The sequence below is a fragment of the Dermacentor albipictus genome, chromosome 6 (assembly GCF_038994185.2).
Source record: "Dermacentor albipictus isolate Rhodes 1998 colony chromosome 6, USDA_Dalb.pri_finalv2, whole genome shotgun sequence".
Classification (NCBI taxonomy): Eukaryota; Metazoa; Arthropoda; class Arachnida; order Ixodida; family Ixodidae; genus Dermacentor; species Dermacentor albipictus.
Window position 1 is genome coordinate 140606706 of NC_091826.1, and position 23233 is coordinate 140629938.

At 47.7% G+C, this 23233-nt stretch overlaps 1 protein-coding gene and 1 non-coding gene across 2 annotated transcripts in view; both read left to right on the plus strand.

Moving 5' to 3' along the window:
- Nucleotides 1–23233, plus strand: part of LOC139061384 (ATP-binding cassette sub-family C member 2-like) — a 485203-nt gene that overhangs the window by 24002 nt on the left and 437968 nt on the right. Inside the window, exon 2 of the mRNA XM_070541366.1 lies at nt 13491–13654. Coding sequence (XP_070397467.1) covers nt 13499–13654 — 156 coding nt within the window. The 5' untranslated portion in view covers nt 13491–13498. The remainder of the gene's footprint in view (nt 1–13490; nt 13655–23233) is intronic.
- TRNAS-UGA (transfer RNA serine (anticodon UGA)) lies at nt 6716–6788 on the plus strand. Its single transcript has one exon. It is a non-coding gene; the product is annotated as a tRNA-Ser (tRNA).

The following is a 23233-nucleotide window of genomic DNA, read 5'->3' on the forward strand; positions in this document are numbered from 1 at the left end:
TCTAATAGCGTTCTAACATCTGCCCAGCATAGCTTACGTCGCGGGTAAAGAGCTTTAACACAATTAGTCGATTTTGTTCGTGATATCGCTTCTAACCTAGACATAGGTAATCAAGTGAATTTAACATGGAAAGACTGGCTAGTTGGTGGTCGATATTGGAATGCATCATGTAACCACGCAAACGACAGCGGACGAGGAAGGGAACACAGAGGACAGGCGTGGAACTTCAACTGGGATTTACTTCGGCAAAGCCCACATGTATCATAATCACACTTGATAATCATCGGACAATCATCACTCGATATTCGCATGTGGGCGTGGGTGGCACAAATTTGCACGTAAATACTTGAACTCTTTATCACTCAGTGACGCTGAAGAGCTGCTTACGCAGCTGCCACATTGCATTTTTATACAGTAAGCTTCATAGATTTCCCGGCTCAATTGTGACGTGAACATCTTCAAGACTTTAGTGTCGTGGAACCTAGGCATGCAATTACGACAGTGGCAACAATGGTCAGCCAGCTTGCCACCCCCCGCCAATCCTTCTACTCAGGTGCAGTGCTCCTGCAGTCTGACGTTTAGACACCGTCTCGTTTGCACTGTGTAGCTGTTGCTGCAAGAGAGGGATATCTGGTACACTACCCCTATTCTGCATGGGACGAACCTGTCAACGTTCTCGATACTGCATTCATTCCTTTTCTTCCTTCCCTGCGCCATGTTGCACATGCCCGCCAGTTTCTTGGACGCCGTAAAAACCTCCGAGACTTCACATTTCAGCCACCTTTTTGAGGCGGTGAGAGATGTCGTGGTAGTAGTAAATCTATGAAACTTAGTGTATAAAAATGCAATCTCGAAGCTGCGTGGCAGCCCTTGAGTGTCACTGAGTGATAAAGAGTTACATTTTTTACATACAAATTTGTGCCACTCATGCGCGCATGCCAATGTCGAGTGATGGTTGTCCGATGATTATCAAGTGTCATTATGATACATGTATAAATGTGGGCTTTCCCGGAGTAAATCTCAGTTCAAGTTCCGCGCCTGTCCTTTGTGTTTTCTTGCTCGTCCGTTGTCGTTTGCGCGGTTACATGATGCATTCAAAAATCAAGTGAATGCCATCTTTATCGACTTCTCTAAAGCGTTTCAATCTGTTAATCATTCTAGATTACTGGTAAAACAAAACACCATATTCAATAATCCCTGTCTTGTTTCTTGGATAGCCAGTTTTCTTCGTTGTCGCTCACAGTTTTTTTTTTACTGAATGTATTCAACTACTGTCGACGTTATGTCGGGCGTTCCTCAGGGATCCGTAATAAACCCTTTATTATATTTATTATGCATCAATAATTTACCTCGTTCCACCTTAATTAAAATCGCACTTTATGCAGATGACCACCACCATCTTGCCCAATCCCTAATGTCTTTCTACACGGGGTGCAAAACAGGCGAAATGAAAATCAACTGCTGTATACAGCTGTGATGTCATTTGCCAATTGACAGGGCTCCCTATAGTTTCATTATTCCCTGGATGGCATCCAATTTAAGGTGTGTCTAACAATACTTGAGTGTCCTTCTAACAGAACATATTGGCGCGCACTAGTTACGCTAGAAGCCGAGGAAGAAGTGTGCGTGGTAGCTGCTGCAAACACGAACTGTAAACGGCCGTTCACTTAGAACTGACTGACTGGCTTTTCCTCTCGTGACAAACTGGTGGAGGTGCTGGGTACGCATCCATCGTATGCCTATGGGGCCTGAACCAGAAGCTACCGAGGCCAGTACCTCGGGAATGGCAGAAATCTATCGAAGCAGCCGTCGCCTCCAAGGTCTTCCACCGCAATACAGTCCCCTGGCAAGCTCCGTGAGAAGATGTCAACAACTACCGCAAGCAAAACCGAGGGGATCCCAAATGCTCCCGTACCATGCATTCTCAACGCGCCTCGCACGCCTAACCCGGTCCATGGCGACGCCTTTGAGGACGTTGAACACTGGTTGGACCATTTCGACCGGGTCGCCGCCTTTAACGACTGGGACCATCGCCGTAAGTTGAAGAACGTCTACTTTTCCCTTTTACACGCGGCGAGAGAATGGTACGAGAACCACAAAGCCTCATTTACTAGCTGGCTCCTACAACAGTCTGTCAGTTCGTTCGTGAGGCAACAGTCATGGAACGAATGCTTCGGCAGCGGCTCTCGCAGTATGAACGCCAGACCACCATGACTGCTGCATGCTCTCTTGTACCTGCAAATGATGACAGGGAGTCACTTACCGAGCTAATCCGACACATTGTTCGAGAAGAACTGCAGAAGTCCTATGCATTGGCTCCGGCACCTCCCAGTGCCGCGGTTCTTACGGATGTCATTCGGGAAGAAATTGGCAAAGTGGTTCATCCCTCGCCACCAACACGACCCGAACCTCCTAGGTTCTCGTACGCGGATGCTCTTCGGCCTTGCGCGCCGTCGACGGGCCGTTTTTCGCAGCCGCCTGCTGGTATTTCTCGACGCTCCCCAAGTCCGATCCACCGCACGAATCCGCAAGCACCCTTTCATCCTGGTCCGCGCAAACCTACGGTATGGCGCACCCCCCGACAACAGTCCGTTGTGCTATCACTGCGGGGAGGCTGGTCACATGTATCGCGATTGCCAGTACCGACGGATTGGTCGGCGGGGATACCATCCGGGCGCCCGCGCTTTGGCGAACGCCCCACGAAATCGAACAATACTTAGAAAGTAACCGGCTTCCTCCTCCCCAACAGCGAAGACAGTCATGGTCGCCTTCACCTCGTCCGTACGCGTCACCGATCCGTGCTCGACTCGCCTTTGATTCCGCTGGAGTCAACGGCGGAAGCCAGCGTCGGGGAAACTGAAAACGGCGACCTCCGGGGGTGAGGCCGCTGTCATGCGAACCGTTAAATATCCTCCGCCGACGCCATCCCCTCGCGACGTACCGCTGACGCCTTCATTCGAAACTGCAAAAAAAACTTCTGCTGCTATTACTGCTTCAATCGACGGTTATCCGGTAACTGCACTTGTAGATACGGGAGCTGACTACTCGGTTATGAGTGCCTCACTGGCGACTCGGCTACACAAGGTGCTGACAGCGTGGGACGGCCCACATCTGATTACTGCCGGAGGACACCTCGTGTCACCCATTGGACGATGCACCGCCAGACTTGCAATTTCTACTTCGACTTTCGTAGCGTCTTTCCTTGTGCTGCCCAAGTGTTCTCGGCTAGTAATACTGGGCATGGATTTTCTCCAGGAATATGGGGCGATCATTAACCTTCGTGACTTGTTCGTGACTTTTTGTATGTTTCTTCGGATTCGAGTGTGGAGGATAAACATCAACGCGCGGCTTTACGCGTGGTCGATGACTGCGTGACGTTACCGCCTCGAAGTAGCATCTTCGTCCTCGTTGAATGCCCCCAAGAACAACTAGGAATAGGCATCGCCGAAGGTAACCTCACCATATTGTTGGATCGCGAAGTCGGCGTCGCACGAGGTCTTGTAGAGCTCCAACATCGGCAAACCACGATTCTAGTTACCAACTTCAGTGGCGAATACAAGCACTTTGCGAGGCATACCACCATGGCCAACTTTGAAATGGTGGCCGAGTCCAACGCCTGTGCTTCGGTAACGACAATCTCGATTCCGGAACCCAGCAATGTGGACTTGACCAGTAACATCAACGTCAACCCACAGCTAGACCAAAACGAGGAGAGGCTCCTTACTCTGCTATCGTCATTTAGCGACTGTTTCGCCACCACGTCGAAGGTCAAACAAACTCCTTTAATCAAACACAGAATCATCACTGAACCGACCGTCCAACCTGTTCGCCAACACGCTTATCGCGTGTCACAGAGAGAACAGGATGCTATTCGTTATCAAGTGAAACAAATGCACGACGATGATGTCATTCAACCACCGACAAGTCCTTGGGCTCCACCTGTTGTATTAGTTAAAAAGAAAGACGGTTCACTAAGATTCTGTGTCGATTATTGCAAACTGAACAATGTCACGAAAAAAGACGTTTACCCACTTCCTCGAATAGACGTCTCCTTGGATCGCCTGCGGCATGCCCGTTACTTTTCTTCAATGGATCTTCGTAGTGGGTACTGGCAAACTGAAGTTGACGAACGGGACCAATAAAAAACGGCCTTTATAACACCCGACGGCCTCTATCAATTTAAGGTCCTCCCTTTTGGATTGTGTTCCGCTCCGGCCACATTTCAACGCATGATGGACACAGTTTTATCTGACCTCAAGTGGAACTTGTGGTTAGTCTACTGAGACGATGTAGTTGTTTTTTCCACCACGTTTGAACAACACATCCAGCGGATTGAGGCGGTTCTTCAAGCTATCCGCACCGCCGGCCTCTCCCTGAAGCCCGAAAAATGTCACTTTGGCTACGAGGAGCTCAAATGTCTAGGCCATGTTGTCAGCAGCACCGGTGCGCGCCCTGACCCTGACAAAGCCCTGGCAGTTGCTCTGTTCCCGATACCGAAGACAAAACACGATGTCCGCCGATTTTTAGGGCTTTGCGCGTATTACCGCCGTTTTGTACCCAATTTTTGTGAAATTGCCGAACCTTTGCAACGACTCATCAGGAACGACGTCACATTTGTTTGGGGCCCGGCACAATCCGACGCCTTCCACGACCTTCAGCGACGTCTACAGACACCACTGATCCTTGGTCACTTTGACACCGAGGCTGACACAGAAGTGCATACTGATGCTAGTAACGTTGGTATCGGAGCGGCACTCGTACAATTTCAAGCTGGTGTTGAGCGCGTTATTGCGTATGCCAGCCGAACCTTGTCTGCTGCTGAAAACAACTACTCAGCAACTGAAAAAGAATGTCTGGCAGTCATATGGGCTATCCAGAAGTTCCGCCCATACCTGTACGGACGCCCCTTCCGTGTCGTCAGCGACCACCACTCTGTCTGCTGGCTGGCGAATCTCAAAGATCCTTCAGGCTGTCTAGAAAGATGGAGCCTTCGGTTGCAGGAATTTGATGTGACCATTGTCTATAAGTCTGGCCAGAAACACACTGACGCCGACTGTCTCTCCCGCGCCCCCATCGAACCCGCACCACTCGATATTGACGACGATTCTGGTTTTCTTTTTACTCTCCCGTCTTTAAACCTTGCTCAACAGCAACGCCAAGATTCCGAGCTCCAGCCCTTGATTGAATACCTTGAAGGAAGCCGCCCACAACCCCCACGGCAGTTCGCACGTCACTTGTCCTCTTTCTGCCTACGTGGCGACATCCTATACAAGCGGAACTTTCACCCTACGGCAACCGTTTTCCTGCTCGTTGTTCCCGCTACTCTCCGCGACGACGTTCTACGTGCATGCCACGACGAACCAGCGTCCGGGCATCCTGGTTTCACGCGTACTCTCTCAAGGATCAAGCAGAAGTACTATTGGCGAAAACTCACAAAAACCGTGAAGCAGTACGTCAGAAGTTGTCGAGATTGTCAGCGCCGCAAAGTTCCACCACTGAAACCAGCCGGTCTGCTTCAGCCTGTCCGACCTCCTTGCTCACCTTTTGAACAAGTCGGGATGTATTTACTCGGTGCATTTCCCAAGTCTTCGGCTGATAACCGCTGGATCGTTGTCGCCACCGATTACCTCACTCGATACTGCGAAACACAAGCCGTTCAGCGAGCTACTGCTTCAGGTGTCGCTAACTTCTTTATCAAAAATATCGTCCTTCGACATGGTGCTCCCACTGTCGTCATCACAGACCGTGGTACGGCCTTCACTGCCCAGTTGGTTCGAGATATTCTGCAGCTGAGCGGAACAACGCGCCGTACGGCAACTGCGTATCACCCGCAGACTAACGGTTTAACTGAGCGTCTCAACAAAACGATCGCGGATATGCTTGCCATGTATGTTGCCACGGATCATAAAAACTGGGATGAACTGCTGCCCTATGTGACATTCGCGTACAACACTACCCTACAAGAAACCACCGGGTTTCCTCCTTTTCGTCTGGCCTACGGACGCGACGTCACCACTATGCTCGACGTGATGCTCGTTTCAACCTACCGCACCAGATACAGACGCCTTTGTTCAGCGTGCCGAAGCGGCGCGGCACCTTGCGCGGCAACGAATTCTATCCCGACAAAGTCAAGATGCTCGTCGATACAACATATGCCATCGAGACGTCACATACAACCCGGGAGATCTTGTATGGGTTTGGACCCCTATTCGTCAACGAGGCCGGTCAGAAAAATTATTGCACCGATACTTTGGACCCTACACAGTTTTGCGTCACCTAAGTCCTGTGAACTACGAAGTTATTCCAGCCGACACTTCGCACCACTCCCGCAGACCACGTTCCTCTGACATTGTTCACGTTACCAGGATGAAGCCCTACCATTCGCGCTGACTGTCATCCACAAACTTTTTGATGCGGCCCCTGTCGTGTCGTCCGTTGTCGTTCTCATTTTTTTTATTTTTTCCCTGTGGCATTTAACTTCTCCCCAACTTTATTCATTTATATTTTTTTTGGAGGGAGGGGTAATGGCACGCACTAGTTACGCTAGAGGTCGAGGAAGAAGAAGTGTGCGTGGTAGCTCCTACAAGAACGAACTGTAAACGGCCGTTCGCTTAGAACTGACCGACTGGCTTTTCCTCTCGTGACAATATATATACACACACCCAGGGTTCTACTAGGACACATAAATACCCAAGAATGTGGATGGGGAAACCGCGCCGTCGTAGCTCAATTGGTAGAGCATCGCACGTGAAATGCGAAGGTTGTGGGTTCGTTTCCCACCTGCGGCAAGTTGTTTTTTCATCCACTTTAATTTCCTTTAAGTTTGCGTTTCTTAACTTCATTTATTAAGCACAAGTAATTTTCCCTATGTTGTCCTTGGTGTGAGTGTTGGTGGCTTCTTATTATATGACTATATATCTATATATATACAACTTTTGATTTACATATACTCCAGCCCAATATAGGGCTATAGCAGAAGTATGAACATTTACAGGTTGTCCCACAAAAAGTGAGACAAGGTTTTAAAAATGAAAGGCACTCTGAGCGTGATTTAAACAGAACACGTAATGTTGGCACTGTCCGGCAGTTACTCAGGCTATTTTTTATTTTACCCTTACCTAACGGATTAGTTATGTTTAATTCATTAAATTTTTAAGCGTTGGCTGCAGATCTCAAGTGTGATACTTCAAGTGGTAGAGCACCATGAGAAACCTTGCAATAAATTGTTTCCAACACGATATATCTCACGTGGTCCTTTTTTCCGCGTTCCAATGAATGCCCACGAAATATAAAAAAAAACACGTGACGAGGCGATTGCACTCTGGTATTGTGCTGCTCTCAAGCGTGCGATGGATGATCAAGGTCGGCTGCAACGAGGCTGGCCGGCGACAGGGCGTTATGTCTGGTGTACTGTAGGTATCTGGGCATGCGGCTGTTATCGCATGACGGAGCGAATGCATGCTGCTGGCGGAGTAGAGCCGAAGCGATAAAGCTTCTAAGTATACGAAAGAGAACAAGAACATATCTTGATATTTTTATGCTTCATATCGGCAAGAGTTGGCAGCCTGCAGACAGAGTGTAATGGGGTTGGGTGGGGAGGCGGCTTTAGGGCTGGAATGATTTTGGAGTAACCTTTAATGGCAATCGCCCCGCGATTATAATGCGCGTTCGAAAAGGTTACCATCTTCTGCAGTGCACAGGTGGCATCTCATAGGCGCATTTTTCAGGTCGTTCTTGATCATGGTGTCACGGATGGAGTTGCAGACTTGTTTTTTATTTCACGTTTTCTGATGTTCTGGGTGGCGTCCGGTTCTGGGTGCCGTCCGCCCCAGAGAAAAAATCGAGGGGAGTTAAACCTGGCGACCGTGCCGGCCAAGCAAAGGGCAGATGCCATCCAATCCACTGCTGAGGGGTTACTCTATGCAGCCATTTGTAAGCTCTGCTTGTGCCGCACGCGGGAGCACCATCATGCTGGTATCAAATATCCGCAATAACGCGCTCAACACCAGCTTGAAACTGTACGAGCGCCGCTCCGATACCAACGTTACTAGCATCCTTATGCACTTCTGTGTCAGCCTCGGTGTCAAAGTGACCAAGGATCGGTGGTGTCTGTAGACGTCACTGAAGGTCGCGGAAGGCGTCGGATTGTGCCGGGCCCCAAACAAATGTGACGTAGTTCTTGATGAGTCGTTGCAAAGGTTCGGCAATTTCACAAAAATTGGGTACAAAACGGCGGTAATACGCGCAAAGCCCTAAAAATCGGCGGACATCGTGTTTTGTCTTCGGTATCGGGAACAGAGCAACTGGCAGGGCTTTGTCAGGGTCAGGGCGCACACCGGTGCTGCTGACAATATGACCTGGAAATTTGAGCTCCTCGTTCGTAGCCAAAGTGACATATTTCGGGCTTCAGGGAGAGGCCAGCGGTGCGGATAGCTTGAAGAACCGCCTCAAGCCACTGGATGTGTTGTTCAAACGTGGTGGAAAAAACAACTACATCGGCTAAGTAGACTAAGCACGATTTCCACTTGAAGTCAGATAAAACTGTGTCCATCATGCGTTGAAATGTGGCCGGAGCGGAACACAATCCAAAAGGGAGGACCTTAAATTGATAGACACCGTCCGGTGTTATAAACGCCGTTTTTTCCTGGTCCCGTTCGTCAACTTCAATTTGCCAGTACCCACTACGCAGATCCGTTGAAGAAAAGAAACGGGCATGTCGCAGGCGATCCAAGAAGTCGTCAATTAGAGGAAGTGGGTAAACGTCTTTTTTTGTGACCTTGTTCAGTTTCCGATAATCACACAGACTCTTAGTGAACCGCCTTTCTTTTTAACTAATACAACAGGTGAAGCCCAAGGACTTGTCGATGGTTGAATGACATCATCGTCGAGCATTTGTTTCACTTGATGACGAATAGCATCCTTTTCTCTTTGCGACACGCGATTAGCGTGTTGGCGAACACGTTGGACGGTCGGTTCAGTGATGATTCTGTGTTTGATTAAAGGAGTCTGTTTGACCTTCGACGTGGTGGCGAAACAGTCGCTAAATGACGATACCAGAGTAAGGAGCCTCTCCTTCTCATTTTGGTCGAGCTGTGTGATGACGACGTTGATGTGACTGGTCAAGTCCACATCGCTGGGTTCCGGAATCGAGATTGTCGTTACCAAAGCACAGGCGTTGGACTCGGCCACCGTTTCAAAGTAGGCCATGGTGGTATGCCTCGCAAAGTGCTTGTATTCGCCACTGAAGTTGGTAACTAGAATAGTGGTTTGCCTATGTTGGAGCTCTAGGAGACCTCGTGCGACGCCGACTTCGCGATCCAGCAATATGGTGAGGTTACCTTCGGCGACGCCTATTCCTAGTTGTTCTTGGGGGCATCCAACGAGGACGAAGATGCTACTTCGAGGCGGTAACGTCACGCAGTCATCGACCACGCGTAAAGCCGCGCGTTGATGTTCATCCTCCACACTCGAATCCGAAGAAACATAGAAAAAGTCACGAACAAGTCACGAAGGTTAATGATCGCCCCATATTCCTGGAGAAAATCCATGCCCAGTATTACTAGCCGCGAACACTTGGGAGGACAAGACAAGACGCTACGAAAGTCGAAGTAGAAGTTGCAAGTCTGGCGGTGCATCGTCCAATGGGTGACACGAGGTGTCCTCCGGCGGTACGCAGATGTGGGCCGTCCCACACTGTCAGCACCTTGTGTAGCCGAGTCGCCAGTGAGGCACTCATAACCGAGTAGTCAGCTCCCGTATCTACAAGTGCAGTTACCGGATAACCGTCGATTGAAGCAGTAATAGCAGCAGAAGTTTTTTTTTTGCAGTTTCGAATGAAGGCGTCAGCGGTACGTTTGCGAGGGGATGGCGTCAGCGGAGGATATTTGACGGTTCGCATGACAGCGGCCTCACCCCCGGAGGTCGCCGTTTTCAGTTTCCCCGACGCTGGCTTCCGCCGTTGACTCCAGCGGAATCAAAGGCGAGTCGAGCACGGATCGGTGACGCGTACCGATGAGGTGAAGGCGACCGTGACTGTCTTCGCTGTTGGGGAGGAGGAAGCCGGGTACTTTCTAAGTATTGTTCGATTTCGTGCGGGCGTTCGCCATAGCGCGGGCGCCCGGATGGTATCCCCGCCGACCAATCCGTCGGTACTGGCAATCGCGATACATGTGACCAGCCTCCCCGCAGTGATAGCACAACGGAATGTTGTCGGGGGCGCGCCATACTGTAGATTTGCGCGGACCAGGATGAAAGGGTGCTTGCGAATTCGTGCGGTGGATCGGACTTGGGGAGCGTCGAGAAATCCCAGCAGGCGGCTGCGTAAAACGGCCCGTCGACGGCGCGCAAGGCCGAAGAGCATCCGCGTACGAGAACGTAGGAGGTTCGGGACGTGTTGGTGACGAGGGATGAACCACTTTGCCGATTTCTTCCCGAATGACATCCGTAAGAACCGCGGCACTGGGAGGTGCCGGAGCCGATGCATAGGACTTCTGCAGTTCTTCTCGAACAATTTGTCGGATTAGCTCGGTGACTCCCTGTCATCATTTGCAGGTACAAGAGAGCATGCAGCAGTCATGGTGGTCTGGCGTTCATACTGCGAGAGCCGCTGCCGAAGCATTCGTTCCATGACTGTTGCCTCACGAATGAACTGAGAGACTTGTAGGTGCATTGCACACGAGGCCCGCGAAAAGCTGTTCCTTTACGCCTCTCATTAACAGACGCACCTTTTTGTTTTCTGGCATTAGTGGATCGGCCCGACGGAACAATCGCGTCATGTCTTCGACGAACATGGCGACGGTTTCGTTTGGCATTTGGAACCTCGAAGACAGTGCCTGTTCGGCTCTTTCTTTCCTTTCGGGAGTGCAGAAGGCTTCGCAAAGCAGTCAGTAAAACTCCTGCCAGCTGGTAAATCAGGCTTCGTGGTTCTCGTACCATACTCTCGCCGCGTCTAAAAGGGAAAAGTAGACGTTCTTCAACTTACGGCGATCATCCCAGTCGTTAAAGGCGGCGACCCGGTCGAAATGGTCCAACCAGTCTTCAACGTCCTCAAAGGCGTCGCCATGGAACGGGTTAGGCGTGCGAGGCGCGTTGAGAATGCATGGTACGAGAGCATTTGGGATCCCCTCGGTTTGGCTTGCGGTAGTTGTTGACATCTTCCTCACGGAGCTTGCCAGGGGACTGTATTGCGGTGGAAGACCTTGGAGGCGACGGCTGCTTCGATAGATTTCTGCCGTCCTCGAGGTGCTGGCGTCGTAGCTTCTGGTTCAGGACCCGTAGGCATGCGATGGATGCGTACCCAGCACCTCCACCAGTTTGTCACGAGAGGAAAAGCCAGTCGGTCAGTTCTAAGTGAACGGCCGTTTACAGTTCGTTTTTGTAGCAGCTACCACGCACACGTCTTCTTCCTCGACCTCTAGCGTAACTAGTGCGTGCCAATATATATATATATATATATATATATATATATATATATATATATATATATATATATATATATATATATATATTAAATAGAGGGAATATCGTTGTTAACAGAATGGAAAGCTTTTTTAATGTCAATATATATACCCAAACAAATTTCGGTACTTTTCAATACATGGGTAGTGATTTCGGATACTACGACAGCAGCTGCAGATGTCGAAAGGTACCTCCGAAAATTGTATTGGTCTTTTGTTAAGGTGTTCTTTTTATCGAAGAATTCAGTAGTTCGCTTAGCTATAAGTTTCCCCAAAAAACATATTTGTGCATGAGAGTAGAGTAATTGGACAATAACAAGAACGTTTTGGTCACCAGTTTTATATATTGGTATCACTCTTGCAAGCTTTATTAGGCCTGGATACATCCCTCTAGTGCAGGACTGATTAAACATGTTCGCTTCTGGGTAACAAAGATTTTTGCTGTTCTTTTAGCTTTACTGTGATTTCAACGTGCCCAACAGCCTTGTTCTTTGCCATCTCCTTGGCAGTCGCTATCACTTCAGTTGGAGTAATTTCTCTAGACCCGAATGTGTTATCACCGATTGGTAGCAGGGTAGAAGAACAATCAACTATAATAGTCGTCAGAAGGTATTGGATTTTACTGATAAAGAAATAAACTAATTTTAAGCTGAATAATAAATAACATTATTTAAACTAAACATTGGATAATTAATAATTGAATGCTTTTAGTTTAATAACGGAATTAATTGTACATCAGACTTTCTTCCATTTCCATTATTAAGTTGCTGCAATATATTTTCTTTCGCTTGCGCATAAGTGAGAGCATTCTATTATTTGTTATCTTGGACTGCTTCTTCTAGTAGGCGTTTGCGCACTGTTTCATTTTGCACAGTCAGTGCTCTTTGAGTCTAATTACTTTAAGATGGCATTCGTCATTCATGGGCATATCGCAGTTGATAGGTGAGCGTTTCGGCGCGAGGTACATTTTTATTGAAGCCGGCGGACAGAAATTTCGCCATAAAAATTTTATATGCCACATTTATAATAATAATATGTAACCGCATAATGGTTGACAGCTGGATAATCCATCCAGGAGAATATGGATTTGGTTGACTCTTTCGCACAGTCATCATTTGTTAGGATAATAATGAATGTTGCAAAATGGTCGCTGACATGATCTGTGAGAACTCCGGTGTGAGTGTTTGTGCTCTAATGTTTGTGAGCATATGGCCGATTTCGGCGGATATAGTTGCCGTTACACGCGTAGGATCTGTGATATAATGTTCAAAACAATACGATAGAAACAAATGCCGATTTTGTACACTTGAATGGTCCCTCACGTCAGTAATGAAATCCCCATATATTCCCACAATAGGTTTTCTATTTATAACATGTTCAAGATTTTTGTTTTAGATTTGCTTGGAAAGACTTAAGGCTTGACGTAGATGGTCAGTATGCCAAGACTATGGTCACATTAGTGTCTAGATCAGCACTTCTTGCTCTCCTAGCGTCCTCTCTGTTAAGGGCTCGACTTCTTTTATTACTGTGGACACATTGACTGCCACGCCGCCACCTATTGAGTTTGATGTATCGGGTAGGGAAATTAAATTAGATTGCGACAAGTTCATAAACTCATCCTCATTTAACCATGCCTTCGAGAGAACTACAATGTTGTACCTCAATTTCGGTTTAGTGAGCAGAGCAGTTAGAGCACCGTGCTTTTTATTTAAGCTTCCTATATTGGAGTGAAAGAGACCTATTCGTCTAAAGAGGTGGTGGCATTCGGAGTGCTGAACATCCTGTCCTAAAGTCTACAATACGGTCAACTGTATATCGTTACACAAGCTGCATTGAGAGAAAAACCATGTATGGGCGGGTCTGCTGCCGCTGCTTCCTTATCATCAATGGAACCTGCTTATACTAAAAGTAACGCTTAGCAGCGCTTTTCCGTGAACTCTTGAGCGCTGTCAGAGCGCTCTGAAACGACCAAGCGGACATGAAGCGAAACCACCGGATGCATTGTTAATATAGTTTTGCTCGTTATTTCCTCAGGAAACAAGATGCCGGTAACGCTGACGCCAGGGAATGCCTCGGCTGCGCTCAAGACCGCGGCAGGGGCGACGCTCATTTCCGTCGGCTGGGCGGAGCTGAGCCGCCGAACGACGCGCCTCATGGGGCGCACGCGGGGAGCAACACTTCTCGACATCGCACACCTTGTAAGCCGCACCTTGTCTACCTTGGGTTAGGCAGGCTATACATTTCCAAAGCTTCCAGAACATAGCACTCGATGATAACTTCACAACATACAATGCAAAAGAAGGCAGTTACCATCCAGAGAACACGAGGCAATGCCCATCTTTATGGCGCCTAATATATGGAAATGAAAGTGCATGAAAAAAAAAAAACATCCGGCTGCGGATGGGATAACAACAAACTTTCAGTTTCAGTTTCAGTTTATTATTCGTTCATAAGAATTTGTTACAAAAATAGTATACAGACAGGGTTCCCAAAGTCAGAGACTGCGCCGGCACCCTTGGATTAGAAGTTATATAAAAAAATAAAGCGGAATACAGAGCAGAGAAACACATTATGAAATAAGCAAAATATAACCAAGAAACTGAATGTCGACACACATAAAAGACAAAAGGACGAGAAAAGATGCGCAATCAATGGTAATTACACAGCTTCTAAATAGCAAAATAACATTGTAGGAAATTGATCAGACAGCAAACAATTCTTGAGTTCATATTTGAAAGAGTAGAAGGTAGATGACAACTTAATAGAATATGGAAGACTGCTCCAAAGTTTAATTGCGCAAAAAGAGGAAGCCATCTTTCCGTAATTAGTATGACCTAACGGCAACAAAAAATTTCCTTGTGCTGCAAACCTTGTGTTATTGGGATTAAAAAGCAGATCAGAACTAACGAAATTGTAAGAAACTTGTTGAGTAAGTAATTTGAAAAATAATATCGCTAAATGATGGTTAAGCAAATCAGTAACTTGAAGGATGCGGTTTGTACGTAGTTGTGAAGAGGCGTTAGAGAAAAAATGGCTGCTCGTTATAATGCTGATAGCCTGATTTTTAATGCGCTGATAAGAGGAAAGATGAGAATAAGTATTACCCCGAGAAGCGATACTATAAATGATATGACTATGAATGAAAGTGAAGTATAACGATAATAATGCTTCCTTAGAAAAACATGCTTCTTTGGAAAAAAATAATGGTGATTTGAGTCGCACTCGAATGCCAAATGCTATTTTTCGTTTGAATTGTGCAGTGTGGTTAGCAAACTTAAGGTGGGGATCTAATTTGATGCCGAGGAATGAAACACAAGTGGAGGCAGGAATGTAATGCCCATTCAGGGTTATGGTCGGAGACTAAGGTAAAATTCTCTCTGATGACTTAAATAACATGAATTGCGTTTTGGTAGGGTTTAAAATTAGAAAATTGGCGTTACACCCGTCAGTAATTTTTGACAGATCACTGTTAAGTTTTAAAGTTAGTGAAAGTAGTGATTTATCCGAGAGGGCAACAGTCGTATTGTCTGCGTATAATATAGGTAGGGTGTAATTAAGGCAGTCAGGTAAATTATTTATATAAATGGAAAATAATAGTGGACATAAAATCGAGCCCTGAGGCACTCCTTGGTTAATAATTTGGCTTTCAGAGAAAGCCCCGCCTGCGTACACTGTTAATAAAGGAATAAATAGATAACTTTTAATAAATTAGGAGCTGGACCAGAAATGCCAACAGAGTCCAGTTTATTAAACGAAACTTTGTGGTTTATTCTATCAAAGGCTTTAGTAAAGTCTAAAAAGACCGAGCCAACAAAGTATCCGAGAGCAAGTGAAAGTCGCATATAATCAGTTAATGCTAGCAAAGCCAAGTTAGTCGAGCTTCCTGAACGAAACCTGAACAGACAGGGTTTGAGCAAGCTAGATTTGTTAAGGTATACGTTAATACGACGAAGTATTAATTTTTCTACAACTTTACTAATTGAAGGTAAAATACATATAGGACGATAGTTAGCGACTTGAGCTTTGTCACCTTTTTATGAACAGCAATGACTTTAGCTTTTTTATTTAGGCTTCTAGGGAATATAGCGATTTTGAACATAAAGTTAATTATGTCGCTGTGAGCATTAGAAATAGTCAGAGCAACAAGCTTTCAATGAAATGACGCAATTCCATCAAAACCAGGACGTGTGTCCTTTGAGTTGTAAATCTCAGTAAGGACTTCTTCAGATGTTACAGGAAACAAAAAGAAGGATTGGTCACATCGGCTCGCATGATAAACAGAAGGGACACGGGTAGTATTAAACATTTCATAAAAGTGGTTACTGAACGCACGAGCAATGCTAGGCGGATCAGCTATAGTTACATTATCGTAAATTACTTTTTCAATGGAACTGCCAGAACGCGGTACATTCAAAAACTTGTTGATCAGCTGCAATTGTTTTTTGGATAAAACTTATTTTTCATGAATTCAATTTCGTAATATTGCCTTTTTGATTTCTTAAATAAATTACTCAACATGTTGCCATATTTCTGATAGCGTAACGCTAAATTAACATTGAAAGGCTGTTTTTTAGTCTTCCTATACATGTTTTCTTTTTTCCTCATGCTCGGAAGTAGCCCATTTGTGACCCAAGGATTATGCGGAAATTTAAATTGCTTTTTGCACTTAACAGTGACAGTGTTAGCATGAAAAAGAAAAGAGGAAAATAACTGAAGCGCTTCTTCTGGATTTAGCTTGGTAGCTATAACTGTCCAGTCAATTTTGTCAATTGCATCAAGAAAAATGATATTATCAAGACGAGACGTAAGATAACAGGAATCTGACCTAGGAGGGTTAGATTTGGAAGGGACGAATACAGGGTAATGATCTGCTATGTCTATGTCAATTACACCGGACTCTGGTGAAGGCGAAATATAGTGAGGGCATGGTCTAAGACGGAGCTGCTTCCTTGAGTGGAAATCCTGGTGGGCGAAGTTATTATTTGCTCAAGCCCAAAGCCAGAACTACAGCTCGAATAAGCGCATACAGTACTATTGTCGACATCGAGCAAGTTAATATTTATATCACCTACAATTAGGACAAGCTTGTTTTCACTAGTAATTGTTTGTAGAACTAAGCTAAGATGACGAAGGAAATAAGGTATGGAAGAAGATGGAGAATGGTAAATACAGACAATAATATTTTCGTCACAATAATTTGGAAAAGAGAAGGCATCGGTTTCGATCCAAATAGTTTCGCAGTTAAAGAAGATCTATGGAAAGGTCCATTCTACACTTATATTTAATGTGGGGTGCGACGACAATCGCGCTACCACCATGTTGATATGCCACACGGTTACAATACTCAAGCTTATAGGCATGGAACCCGTATAAATTGCTATCAGCCGGGCCAAGTCATGTCTCAGTTATGCAGATGAATGAAAAAGTGTGGGAGAGAGTCGATGAATGAAGATATGCTACCATGATTCGTACGCGAACTTCGTGCATTGAAGTGGAGCAATGAACAACCAGCGGATTTAAGCAGTTTTGTAGCGTCAGAAGGTGAAAACGAAGACATGTTTGAGGGAATGACCGAATAACTAAAACACACACTAATCTTCACCTTAGACTTCTGCCAACACCTTAGACTTCACCTTAGACACACCTTAGACTTCTGCCAACCAAAGGACCAGGCTGGATTCCGTAAAAGCTACTCAACATTAGACCACGTTGTAACGGACAGTTAAGGGAGTCCAGATACAACTATTTATTGTGAGCTAACTTGTGACTTGGGGGTAAATATTAAGCACTGCCGCGTTCTAAACGGGACATCAGAAAGGCCTTCTTCTTCTCTCTCGAGCGTCGCGTCACCACATCTTCTTCGTGTAGACGCCGACAACGGCCACCTGCGATGCGAGTGCGTGCGGCGAAAACACGTGCCATTATTTCGTCTTTTCCTCCAATACGCCGTTGTCCTCTTGAGGGGAGCGCACGAACCATCGCGCGTTGTTTAAATATGTTTCTGCCTTGTACCATTATCCCCCCTCCAAAACTCATCGTCCCGATGCGTAAAGCGACGAATTTGTTCACAAGCTGTTGGCCATACGAAAGTGGTATATGGCGCAGAATAGATGTTTGGTCGAATATTGAGTGCCTGTCATGGTATGGCTTCAGTCTAACCACATGTACAGTTTCTGTGCGACGCCGGCACCGTGATGACCTCATTTGCCCTTCTGGCGTAACTTCGTAGTTCAGGGGACTGATGCGGTGAAGTACTCGGTAAGAGCCAAAATAACGGCGCAAAAGCTTTTCGGATAGGCCGCGCGTCTGCACGGGAGTCAACCCCCATACTCTGTCGCCTGGTGCATTTTCAGCTTCCCTTCGCCGCAGGTTGTATCGGTCCACGTCGATGCGCTGCCCTTGTTGAATGGGATGACGCGCCAGCTGACGTGCTTCTTCGACCGTCTGTGTAAACTCACTGATGTCAGGGTTCTGATGGCAGTCACTGATGGCAGCATTGCATCCAAGAGTGTGGTAACTGTTCCTCCGAAAACAAGCTGGAATGGCGTTACTTGAGTGGTCTTTTGCAATGCGGTATTGTAGGGGAATGTCGCATGGCGTAGGATTTTGTCTCACGTACGGTGCTCTAAGTCTACGTAAATTGACTACATATCGGTCAGCGTCCTGTTCAATCGCTCAGTTAGCCCATTTGTTTGAGGGTGATAGGCAGTTGTTTTCTTGTGGCTGGTATGAGTCAGTTTCATGATGGATTGCGTCAAGTCGGCTGTGAACGAAGTTCCTCGGTCTGTGATAATAATTGCAGGGGCACGGATTCGTAATACCATCTTGGTGACAAAGAATTCAGCCACTTCAACGACCATTGCACTGATTAGAGAGGATGTCTCGGCATATCGGGTTAGGTAATCCGTCGCTTCTACAATCCATCGTTTCCCTGATGACGGTGTCGGAAAGGGACCAAGTAAGTCCATTCCTACTTGTTCGAACGGGGCTCCTGGGAGTTTTATTGGTTGAAGGAGGCCTGCGGGTTTAATGCAGGCGTTTTGCGTCTTTGGTGATCCCGACATGTTCGTACATAATGCTGTACTGAGTTCAATAGCTTTGGCCAGTAGTACTTAGCATGAATTTGGGCGAACGTTCTGCTCACTCCGAGGTGTCCTGCTGATGGGTGACCGTGACAGGCTTCTAAGATTTCGGATCGCAAAGCTGAAGGAACGACGAGTAGAAATTTCTCTGTGCTGTGCTCAACATTTCTTTTGTACAGGACGCCATTTCTCATCCCATACGATGGCAATGCCCGGCAGAAGACTAGCGGAGCACGGACGGGGTGTCCCTCGAGGTGCCTGATGAGTGGAAGCAACTCGGCGTCAGACTGCTAGTGTTTGGCAGTCTCAGATGTGGTTACGGCTCCAAGATACGAAAATTCGTGTCCATCTTTCACAGGAGCAGAATCGACCGGCGCACGTGATAAACAATTAGCGTCACTGCGCTTGCGACCTCACTTGTACACGACCGATATGTCGTATTCCTACAGCCTCAGACTCCATCTAGCAAGTCGTCCAGAAGAATCTTTCAGGTTTGCAAGCCAGCACAATGAGTGATGGTCGCTGATTGCTCGGAACGGTCTACCGTATAAGTACGGCCGGAATTTTCCTATGGCCCGTATTACTGCCAGGCATAGTTTTTCTGTGGCTGAATAGTTGGTTTCAGCCCTCGAAAGAGTGCGGCTAGCGTATGCAATCACGTTTTCCTCCGTTTTGCCATTGAACGACGGCACCAAGTCCTAAATTGCTGGCGTCTCTGTGGATGTCTGTTTCCGCTTCCTCATCAAATTGCGCAAGGATCGGGTGGTTTTGAAGTCACCGTCGCAGCTCATTGAATGCATCTTCTTGTTCACTGTGTCGGTTTTCATTATTCGCGTTAACGGCTCGGCAATCTTCGTAAAAGTTCTGACAAAGCGCCTGTAGTACGCACAAAGTCCTAGGAATCGCCTAACGGCCTTTTTGTCGGTTGGTGTAGGAAACTTTTGTACTGCTGCGATCTTCTCAGGGTCATGACGGATGCCTTCGGAGCTAATCACAAGGCCGAGGAAAATAAGCTCATGGAAGCCAAGGCGACATTTTTGTGGCTTTATCGTCAGCCCTGCTGAACTAATAGCTTTGAGCACAATGCTTAGTCGTTCCACATGCTGAGCAAAGGTGGTAGAAAAAATCGCGACATCGTCAAGATAAAAAAGACAGGACTGCCACTTTAACCCGGAGAGCACAGCGTCCATCATCCGCTGAAAGGTGGCAGGTGCGGAACAGAGGCCGAACGGAAGTACCTTGAATTCGTATAGTCCGTCAGGTGTGACGAATGCTGTCTTTTCACCATCCCGTTCGTCCACTTCTATTTGCCAGTATCCGCTTTTAAGGTCCAGAGAGGAAAAGAATTTTGCGTCGTGTAGTCTATCGAGGGTGTCATCGATCCTCGTAAGTGGATAGACATCCCGCTTTGTGATGACGTTTAGCTTCCGATGATTAGCGCAGAAGCGCAAGGCCTGATCCTTCTTCTTTACGAGCACCACACACAAAGCCCATGGGTTGGTCGATGGTTGGATTACGTCGTCTCTAATTATTTCTTCGACTTGTTTGCTGATGATCTCTCTCTCCTTCGGTGACACTCGGTAGGGATGCTGGCAAATAGGCCTCACAGCTTCGTCGACAAAGATACGGTGTTTGGCGATGGACGTTCTCTGGACTTTCGATGTCGTTGAGAAACACGAGGCGAATTCTCGTACAAGGTTCTGTATTTGCTGCTTCTGGCTCGGTGATAGTGCTGCTTCGATGCTGGCGGATGCAAGTATGGAGTCTACGTTGTCAGAGTCCAGTAGTGCAGCATCGGAAGGGCTCAAATCCGTGATCTGTTCATAATCGTTAAGGCGGGCAATGACGGTTCCCTTCCCAACATGCCGGACTTCATTTCCTAAATTAGTCAGGAAGACATTTTAACACCCGTCACACAGCCGAAAAGGCCACTTGCCATACAGATCCCTTTTTCGAGTAAGAGCCCAGTGTTAATGTTTGCTATTCCTTCATAGTCGCTGAATACGGTGCTTCTTACGGCGACAGCTATGCTGGATCTTGGGGGTATCATGACGTCATCGCCCATTATCTTAAGAGCATCGAATTGTTCTTCACACTCGAACGTCGCAATGACGTGCTTGGTTGAGAACGACACACAGGATTCCTGCAAGCTGATAACTGCATCGTTCGCCTGAAAAAAGTCCATTCCAATATTTAAATGCCTTGAGCATTCTGATAGGGCAATGAAACTGGCGACGCATGTAAAGCAGCGTATTCCCATTCTAGGAGTGCACCTGCCCACCGGATTGATAAGGTGTCCACCGGGGGTACGAATTTGCGGTCCTCTCCAAGGAGTAAGCACTTTTTTTCAGTCTTCTGGCAAGTACTTTACTAATAACAGAATGGCTTGCGCCTGTGTCTACTAAAGCAGTAATTTCGTAGCCGTCTATAAACACGCATAAATCGGAAGCTACGTCAATTTTTTCGCAACAACTCTCGTGTCCATCGTTATATTTCAGAATCAGCGCTGGAGGCTCCGTTCTTGCGTCGACAGCGGCCTCACCTTCACAGGTCGCCGGTATTAGTTTTCCCGACGTGGGCTTTGGGGGCGTCACCTTGGGGACCTTGAGGATAGACTCGGGCTCGGTGATCGATACCTCAGGGGCACTGTTGACCGAGGTCAGTGTTGCTGTGAAGTCTGCGGGCTTTGGCGTGTTGACAAATACTCCTGGATCTCGAAAGCGTGTTCACCGTTTCTTGGGCAAAGAGCGTTTACGGAAAACCCCCGAAGTCCCGCTCTGCAGTATTCGCACATCCTTTAGGGATGACCAGCTTCGCCGCAGTGGTAGCACAGCGGGATTCTATCAGGATTGCGCCATATGTCAGCCTTCCCGAATCTCGTCTCTGGCGGAGACGGCAAGAACCGAGGTTCGGGTACATGCGCAGTTGCCGCGACGAAAGTACGTCTTGGAGATGCTCTGAGTACCTCGGCGTACGATACCGCCGGCCGTACTGGTGACGACGCTTGCGGCTGTGCTGGCGGGTGCTGTTCGCGGGCTGCTTGTCTCACTCCTTCGCGAACCACTTCTGCGAACGAAGAGATCACTGTGGGGCTGTTGTTCAGCTGTTGCCTCTGGAGCTGTTCTCGAACCACAGATATGAGTTCTCGTAAGACCTCGACGCTGTTCCCGAACATTGCCGACATTGCATACATGAAGGCGACGTTCATATCGTGGTTGTATCGTCTCGCACGCTGTTGAAGAGTCCTTTCCATAGTTGTTGCCTCGGAGCCGAACTCGGCAACGGTGCGTGGAAGGCTGCGAACCAAACCAGCAAAAAGCTCCTGCTTCTCACCGCGCATCAGGTGTCGAAGCTTCTTGTCCTCGCTCAACCTCGGGTCGGCCCGGCGGAATAAGCGCGACATATTGCCACATGCAGTGGCACAGCAAGGGGACTAAAGAAGAAAAGAACGAGGTTCGTCTCGGCATCGCGCGTCAACGGTTACGTTTCGTGAAGGACAAACACCTGGATCCCCATTCAGCGTGTATACTTCAGCAGAGTATACGCGACAATTTGGTGGAGCTTGCTGGGTACACCCAACTTATGCAGGAGACCCCACCGGGCAGCAAGAACCTCGCGCAATTGGAGTTGACTCCAGTTCAGGGTACTTCCATTCGGGCTCTGTTCGGCACCAGCAACTTTCCAGCGAATGATGGACACCGTTCTCGCTGGTCTGAAGTGGCAAACCTGCCTCTTCTACCTTGACGACGTGGTTTTTTCGGCGACATTTGACGACCACCTGAAACGACTGCGGCAAGTTCTCGAAGCCATCCGATCGGCTAACCTCACCCTTAAACCTCACAAGTGTCATTTCGGCTACAAGGAGCTGATCTGTCTCGGACACGCGGTCAGCGCAGAAGGCGTTAGCCCCAATCCCGCGAAAACTGCCGCTGTAGCCTCGTTTCCAACACCGACCGACAAGGAAGGTGTCCGACGCTTGCTGGGCCTTTGCGCATACTACCGGCGTTTCATCGAAAATTTTTCGAAGGTGGCGGAGCCGCTGATTCGCCTCACGAGGGCCGATGTATCGTTCGTCTGGGCCTCAGAGCAAGAGACTGCTTTCACTGAACTTCGACAGCGTCTGGTGTCAGCACCAGTTCTGGCCCACTTTGACGAGGAGGCGGACACGGAAGTTCATACAGATGCCAGCAACGTTGGTCTTGGCGCGGTACTTGTACAACGGCAGGAAGGTATTGAAAGAGTGATCACCTACGCAAGTTGCGCACTATCGCGTGCAGAGACCAACTACACCACTATGGATAAAGAGTGTCTTGCCGTCGTATGGGGCGCTGGCCAAATTTCGACCTTACCTCTACTCCCGCCCATTCAAAGCTGTAACCAATCATCACTCGTTATGTTGGCTTGCAAATCTGCGGCATCCTTCTGGACGACTGGCACGGTGGAGTCTACGTTTGCAGGAGTGCGACGCGACCATCGTGGACAAGTCAGGCCGCATACACAAAGACGTTGACACACTCTCGCGCGCCCCTATCGACACTACCGACCAAGATATTGAGGACGACGGCGTTTTCCTTGGGGCCATAAGCGTTACTGATTTGTCCACGCGGCAGCGCGCAGACGACTCACTACGACCTATATTCGAACATCTGGAAGGACGAAACCCATCAATACCTCGGCACATCGCTCGAGGATTGT